The 8228-nt window shown below is 30.9% G+C and overlaps 1 protein-coding gene and 1 long non-coding RNA gene across 2 annotated transcripts; one reads left to right on the plus strand and one right to left on the minus strand.

The window, feature by feature from the left end:
• Nucleotides 1-2077: 2077 nt before the first annotated feature.
• Nucleotides 2078-4401, plus strand: LOC18097510 (uncharacterized). The gene is made up of 2 exons (XR_002981267.2): nt 2078-2504; nt 4105-4401. It is a non-coding gene; the product is annotated as an uncharacterized LOC18097510 (long non-coding RNA).
• A 1775-nt stretch (nt 4402-6176) lies between these two features.
• LOC7476311 (uncharacterized) lies at nt 6177-7470 on the minus strand. The gene has a single exon (XM_002305014.4). The coding sequence runs from the start codon at nt 7289-7291 to the stop codon at nt 6410-6412; it is 882 nt and encodes a 293-aa protein (XP_002305050.3). The 5' UTR covers nt 7292-7470; the 3' UTR covers nt 6177-6409.
• Between the last annotated feature and the right edge of the window lie 758 nt (nt 7471-8228).

Here is an 8228-nt window from a genome sequence, read left to right on the forward strand (position 1 = left end):
CTTTTTTTTTTTAAAAAAGAAAACTTTACACGGGTGAGCCTGCGTTCCAAGATCAAGTGCAACTATTTTATTTACATTTGGACCAAGTGCACAATCCTATATTCCATCCCAAGCATGCCTTACCTTTTCTAAAATAACCCTTATTATTATTATTATTATTATTATTATTTGATTTTGTACATTTTATAATAATATGTTTTTAAAATAAATTTATCATGATGATATTTAAATGATTATTCAATATGTCAGAGCTTTATATAGTAATATAACAATTATTTTTAAATAATTATATAAAAACCTAATATGCAACATTGTTTTAAAAAATTTGCCACTGAGCATTCAATGCAAAAAAATATATATGTTTTTTTTTATTACAGATTTTTATATAGTTTTTCTCAAAATTAGTGTTCTTGTATTTTTTGACATATTCATGTCAAAATTATTGAATTATAATTTTTTATTTTTAAATTAAAACTTATTTTTAAGATTATGATAAGTTTTTATTTTAAAAAATACTTCTTATAACGAATACATTTTTTTAGCAAAGTTAAAAATAAACACATGAACAAACAAATGAATTTCAAATAAAGAGATATATTTTTCTTTTTATTTCAAATCAATAGATTTTTTTGAATTACCTTTTTTTTTATTCAATAAAACATACTACTAATAAAAAAATATTTTTTTCTTAAAAGAAAAAGATACATGAATAAGAACAAAGAATTTAGAATGAAAAATAATTTTTTTATACAAAATTTAAATTATTTTCTTTCTTATGAATATCCATTTTAATCTTCATATAATTAAATAAAGCCTCATGACATGAATTTAAATATTTTCATGTACATATCTTTTACTTTCTACAAGAAAATCTTATTTTTTATTTTAGTATTTAATTAATATTAACAACTTTTTTTTTATGATTTATTAGTTTATATATTTTCAATTTATGTTATTAAGCACAAATATCATCTTTCTAATTTTTAATTAAAAGTTTTTGGGATACTGAAAAACATATATATTTACTACACCAACACCTTTATTTTTATTAACTCGATTGATTTTTGTTTCTAATTTCACAGTAAGTGGGAGAGAGTGAAAACAAAAGCAAAAGTCAAGCTTTTGCTACTCTTAACATGTTTAAAGATTATGGTCACGGATGAAATTTTAGTTTGAATTGTGGTTGTTTTTTAAAGTGTTTTTTTGTATTGAAATATATTAAAATAATATATATTTTTTATTTTTTAAAAATTATTTTTAAAATTAACGTATCAAAATGATAAAAAATATATATAAAAAATTAATTTTTAATAAAAGTTTTTTAAATATTTAAAAAACCCAAATAGAACCACGTTTCAAAACGCAACCTTAATGCTTTCAATTATATTAACATGAACAAAAACGAGAGAAAGGAATCTTAGTTCCTTATTGAGCCTTACACATATTTTTAATGTGATGCAATTTTTTATTTTAAAACATAATCATTATACATATATATATAATTCCTATAGTAGAAAGACCATTGTGCCCTCTCTCACAAACTAATGTCAATAGTTAATTTTTTCCATGATAAATAGGGATGAGCAAAAAAATTAAAAAACTGAAAAAACCAGAAAAAAAATAACTGAAAAAACCAAATCGTGAAAAAAAACCGATTAAACCGATTAAAATTTTAAAAAAACCGACCGGTTCGGTTTTGGTTTTATAAATCTAAAACAGAAAAAACCGAACCGAACCCAAACAAAAAAAACCAGAAAAAAAACCGAGCCAAACCGAAAAAAAACTAAGCTAAACCGAAAAAACCGAGCCAAACTGGTTTAAACCGGTTTTGATTTTTAAAATTTTTTTTTTTTTGATTTGATTATTTTTTTTTAATAAAAACTGAATTAAATAAAAAATGATGATTTCTAATGATAAGTGCGAGAATGGAGAGGGGAAAGAGAAAAGGAAAGAAAGAAAGAAAAGGCTGCTAGACGCGTTGCTGTCACGCGTTAAAGAATTTGTTTGTTAAATATTTAATATTAAAGAATAATTCAAGAAGGAATCTCTCATTTATATATATAAAAAAAGGGCCCAAAGACAATTTAACCCAAAGACTTGAACTAATTTATTACAGTAACTGTTAGCTCGTTCTAATGCCGCAAAAGAAAACGAACAACAAAGGCGAAAGAAACTCAAACCGACTATCTCTGTCTGTGTCTCGACCCAAAACTAGCAAGTTAATTATGGCAAACACAAAGCAGCTCTTAATCTTATCCTTTCTAGCAGTAGCTATACTTGTTCTTTCAACTCTTGTCCAATCCTCAAATGCTTCTTCTTCTTCTTTACATGATCGTGTTTTATTAGCAAGACAGAGAAACGCAGCCCGTTTTCAGATCCCGAGTTGCAGTGAGATGGTATCAAGATCTCAGTGCAGCCATAACCCAAATTGCAAGTGGTGTAAGAGTGAGGTTCTTGATGATATGTGCTTTAGTAAGGCTGAGGCTTGGAGGTTGCCTCAACAGGTCTTTCTTTGCAATTGATTCATTCATTTTCTTCTTCTTGTTGTCTTATGATTGATTTCTAATATGGGTTTCTTTGTATTTCCTCCATGTTGCCCGTATTATTAGTTTTTGATCTTGTTGTTGATTGATTAGCTTTGCAATGGTGAACATATGGGAAATGAATCGAGTGAGCTTTAGTTTTTTTTTCTTCTTATGTTTTATGATTTGCGATTTTTAAGGAATCTTTTGGATTTGTTGGAAACTAATACCATTCTATTTTTGTTCTACTCCTTAAATTTTAGTTACACAAGTATTTTCTTCTTCATTCGGCTGCTTATGCTAAAAATGGGTAGGAAAAGGTAAGCAATTCATTACTGGGTTTTGAGGTTTAGGGATGATGTAGCAGTTTGATTTCTTTATATTTAAGGAGAGGGACTGTGGGTTCGTCTTCATTTTCACATCTTTAAGAACCTGCTAGACTCTGTCTAAATTCTTTGGCTCTTAAAAAACTCCTTTAAAATGTTCATAACCAAGCAAACATCTGTTTGCTCAACGGAGTCATTGACGAGAAATGTCATCCCGATTAAAATAGGAAATGTTGGAGGGTATTGTTAACTTTGATTAGCAACCCTATAATGATATTTCTTTTTCTCTCAGTTGTAAACTGGGAAGGCAAGTGGGTTAATGCTTGAGGACAGAATTTCTTTAGTAACTTTATGTTTGATTTCCAAGGTTTGAGCATTAGGTTTTCAAATGGGCAAGTGGGTTTATGCTGCATGCATCTGTTATTTCTTAGTTCTGTCAAGTTTAAGATCCAAGGAGACTTTTGAGGATTAGGGAGGTGGTGTAACCTGGTGGAGGGGAAATGGAAGTCTGGTACACTTTGAATGTGATGAGCAGTCTGCTTTTGAATAGGAATGAAGCTTTGCAGTTGCAAGATCAGTGCTTTTGTAGTTAATGGAACACAGAAGGAAGCATTAGCAATCTTGTCCAATATCTAATCCGGTGAATAGATAGCTTTGCTTGAAGAGCCTAGCGTTGAAGTTCTTTATGAATTGGCTCATCCTGAGTGATTGGAACCTTATTAGCACAGCTGGAGTGGGGAATTACAAATTCTAGAAGTCTTTAAGGGATAACAAATTCAAGAAGTCTTTAACGGATAAGAATCATGCAGTTGGCATCTAATTAGTACATTTAAGGTTTATATAACCAGTTTTGACAAGAGAACTATGAACTACATTTCTAAGAAGGGTCATAGTGATTGACTGGTAGAGCCACAGAACAAGAAAAGTTAACCAATGTGCAGGTCACAAGGAAAAACTGGGTCCGGTCAAGAAGATTATTTGATCTTCTTGTTCTCTTCTTCTCCTGGTAATGGTGTTTCTGGTTATGCTACGGCGATTATGTGAGAAGTAATTCTCTTTTTGAGCTATTTTTTTCACAAAAAACAAGAAAAGTTTCTGTTGAATGAATTCCAGGTACTACTTTTAGGATAACATGGCGTCCAGTGTGCTATTAAGTTTCAATTTGCTGCAAACAGCTGTGATGTAGAGCAAGTTCTGTTTTTTCAGATGACTGATTTATAATTTGTTTCTCAAGTGTATCTTATTCTGATGTCTAGTCACTGTGATCAAGAAGCAAAGTTGCTTCAGGACAATCCTGGTCGAGATGCCCATGCTGAACAACAGAGTTCTGGCAAGCCTCGACCATGCAGTTTGCTATTCCACAACATTTTGGGAGGAAAGAGTAAAGAATACTTCCCTCGCTAGGTTTTATGTACGAGCTCTCCCGGTGTAAAAGTGAGACATTGCAAGGAATGTTAGTCATGGTTGTACATCCAATCGAATTTTTTTTTCTGCTACTGTATTTCTCAATTCACTTTACCAAAATTAGATGAAGCTAGATTTGTTTTTTTTTTTTTACCCGCTGTGGGGTGTTTTTTTTTTCAACATAAAACAAATCTTGAATAAAATTTTTAACCATCAAAAATTAAAAAGAACATAATTAGTAATCAGAACTAAATCTATTATAAAAACTAATGAAAGAAAATATTGAGAGATTTAATCGAAAAATAGAAAAAAATAGAAAATAAGAATAAAAATGAATAATCAAAAGAATGAGAACCAAAATTGGATAAAAAAACAAATGAAATAAAATGCTAAGGGATAAAATTAAAAAAGATAAAACAAATTAAGAAAATGATAAAAAAAGCAATTAAAAAAATAAGAAGTAAATCTGGAAAAAAAAAGAAATGAAAGAAAATGTTGAGGGGAAAAATTGAAAGGGAAAAAAACTAAGAAAAGAATAAAAAAAATAACAATCAAGAGAATGGGTATCGCATTTAATATAAAAACAAAACAATATCAAATGGAAATGGATGAAAATGAAGGAAAAAAAATCTAAAAAAAATCCAAAACAAAGAAAAACCAACAAAAAAAAAGGGATCACAATTGAATTTTTCTCTATTATTTTTTTTTTATCAAAATAATATCATTTTTACTTTTTAGCTAAATAAAAAATCAAGCGATTAGTTAGGAGAAAATCATGTCAACACCTGTTGATTTTTTCTTTTGCTATTATTTTTTATCAAAATAATGTCATTTTTACTTGCCGTACAATAAAAAAATAAATCCAATTGACCTCATTAACCTTGGTTTTTCGACCCAACCCATGACTTGGGACATGAAGGGGGTCGACTCCCGGGACGAATTTAGAAACATGATAAAAAATAAACACCAAATATGATATGAAAATTCAATGAAATTAAACAATAAGGGATGAAATTGAAAAAAAAATTAATCATGAAGAAAACTCAAAATAAAAGGAATTGCAATCATAAAAATAAGGATCAAATTAAAAAAAAATAGAATTAAAATCAAATGATTAAAGATTAAATTGAAAAATAAAATTCAATAAAAAAGATTAAAAGCAAAATAATTAGGAATTAAAAGAATAAAGATTTGATAAAAATATAAAAATAAAATGTTAAGAGATAAAATTAAAAATAAATAAATAAAATTTGATATAATTAAATGATTACTTGGTGACATATATTTTTAAATTATAAAAAGAGTGAATATCCTTGACCCCATATAATAATTCCACAAAATTCGAGATTTAAAAACCTAAAACGATCCTAAACCTTAAGTAAAGAAAAGTTGACCCTAGAAGCTGTGCAATAATTACAATGTACAAAAAGTAAAAATCCAAAAACACCACTCAAATGTTAGCTGTTTTTTTCTTCTTTTCTTGTACGTATGAATGGCTGTAGTTTCTAAGCCCCGTGAGGCAGGAGCTGCTTCTAAGAAACCAATTTGTCCCAAACTAACACAGAAAAGGAACCATTCTACTTGCTTTTGCGTTTAGCTCTTCAATGACAGAAGATAATAACTGTAGCTCAATATGAGACAACTCTTCCGCCATTACCATGCATCCAAAGAACCTTTAGGCCTACCCATCAGCCACCATCACTATCTCGAATTCCTCACCTTGATACAGACCTCAATGCAGGTCATCCATCCTGACTGCACTGTTACAGGACTCACATTCATGCACTTGGGAGTTTTGCACGGTTTAGACAGTTGCAAATCCGATTTCTTTTTTTCAAGTAATTGAGGGATAAACGCAAAATCATAGCAGGGCAAGGCGTAGTTAGAGAAGCATAAATCAAAATTTGTAATTGTTAGGAGGACCTTTTGAAATAAAATTTCCTTGTAATAGGTACCTTTCACTAGTCAAACAAATAATCAATGATGAAGAACTGAATTACAAGTGAATTAATAATACAATACGTAATTAAGCTACAAGTTGCTTTTCTCAATTGGGATTGAACAATTATGTGTTCAACGCAACTAATTTCATGAAAAGAAACCTATGACAAAGAGAGAGAGAGAGAGAGAACAACGGAAGCAGAGTGAGAAAATAAATTAGACTTCCACTTGTACCTCCACGTCTCCTTCACCACCAACATACTCCTTCACAGCATCCCTCATATCCTCAAAACAATCACACCGGTCAAAGAAAGTAGCCAGCTTCCCCAACTCTAAATCTCCAAGATCATCAAGAAAGGGCTTCACTGGAATTGCATTTTCAGGCTGATAAATGTAGCAACTAGGATTATCATCAACAATTACCACCCTCTTCAAGTCCCTCCCCATTTCAGACAAGTCCTTGACAAACTTCCCGTCAACTTGCTTGCAAGAATCCCGATAAAGCCGGTGCGAAATCACCCCCTTTGGATCAATCCTATCAAGAACCAGCGTAGCGTATTCCTTTAACCCGGCGGTGAACACCACGACCTCGTATTTAGTCCCCAAAGCCTCCAAGAAAGCATCAACTCCCGGTCGCTTCAACACGTAAAAAATCATCATCTCTCCATCAATCTTGGGCCTCACAACAAAATCAAACTCTTGGGGTGGTGGGCCTGCTTTAGAATGCACTAAGGTCTCATCAAGATCAAGAAAAACAGTCCTCTTATCAGGAGAAATCAAGGGAGGTAACCGTTCGTTGAAGAAAAGCGCTCTACAAACGGTATCCTTCTCAACTTCTAGGTCATGATATTTGGACCCAGTTTTCAAGATTTTGTAGTCTTTGTAGCGGCTATTTGGGGTGCTAATGCGGGCCAATTTAGAGAAAAGCTTGGAGAGGCGGCGCTTGCAAGTGAAGATAGTTTTGTTGATGGTTGAGATGATGGAAGAGGTGGTTTTGACCGGAGATTTCCTCTTGTTGCAGCGGCGGGGGCGGGGGCGGTGGTTCCTCGGATCCTTCATGGATTTCGTGGGGCTTCTTTTGAGGGACTTGGACACCATTTTTAGTCTGTTTCAAAAATAGAGAGGTGTGGGTACAATCTTTCTTTGAGCATTTTGCCCTTTTGGGGGGAGAGATTTTGAATTTTGGTTCGGTGTAACGGGAATGAATTCTGGCTCGGAGCCGAAGCTACTGGAGAACAATTGAGTCATGACTCATGAGTGGACATGTTGAGGTGGTTTATTTTCATGGAAGGAGATGTCAGATGTGTTTAATTTGGGTGTTAATTAATAATTTAACTTTTAATTTTGGTTCAAATTGGAAGAGTGTGCGAGAGAGAGAGGAAACAACCGTTGTCAGTACCACTTTAGCCCCTTTGTTATTTTTTTTATTTTTTAAAAAGGATATATTATATATAAAAAAAAATATGGAAATGATTGTTTTTTAAAATATATATTTTTTTAAATATATAAAAATAATATATTTTTTTAAAAAATTATTTTAAACATTAACCTATCAAAATAATCTAAAATTTAAAAAAAAAATGAATTTTTTTTAAAAATTTAGAAAACATCTTTCTAAACACAACACATTTACAAACATCTTCTAAATTAGGATCATTTCCCTTGAATTTAATGCTCTTTCATGCCCATTGGAATTCTGGTGAAGCACAAATCATTTTTCAAAACAATCAAGCATGATGATTCAGGGAATTTGCACGTCTGCCATTCTTTCTTTGTTCTTTTTTTTTTTTTTAATTAAGAAAAGCCATAGCTAACACATTTAAATACAAACTTGTTTTTTCGCTTTTAAAGTAATTGAAATATAGATGGATCTGAAAGCTTGTATGTTTTCTTGCTAGAAATAATTCATATACCTAAGGAACACGAAATTGGTGGAAGGACTAAATCATAAATAAAATTTAAATATATGAATTAGATACATAATTTTTGAGATATGAAGATTAATTAATTATTTTTCTTAAACTATGGGGGCTAA

Source organism: Populus trichocarpa, chromosome 4 (genome assembly GCF_000002775.5).
Source record: "Populus trichocarpa isolate Nisqually-1 chromosome 4, P.trichocarpa_v4.1, whole genome shotgun sequence".
Classification (NCBI taxonomy): Eukaryota; Viridiplantae; Streptophyta; class Magnoliopsida; order Malpighiales; family Salicaceae; genus Populus; species Populus trichocarpa.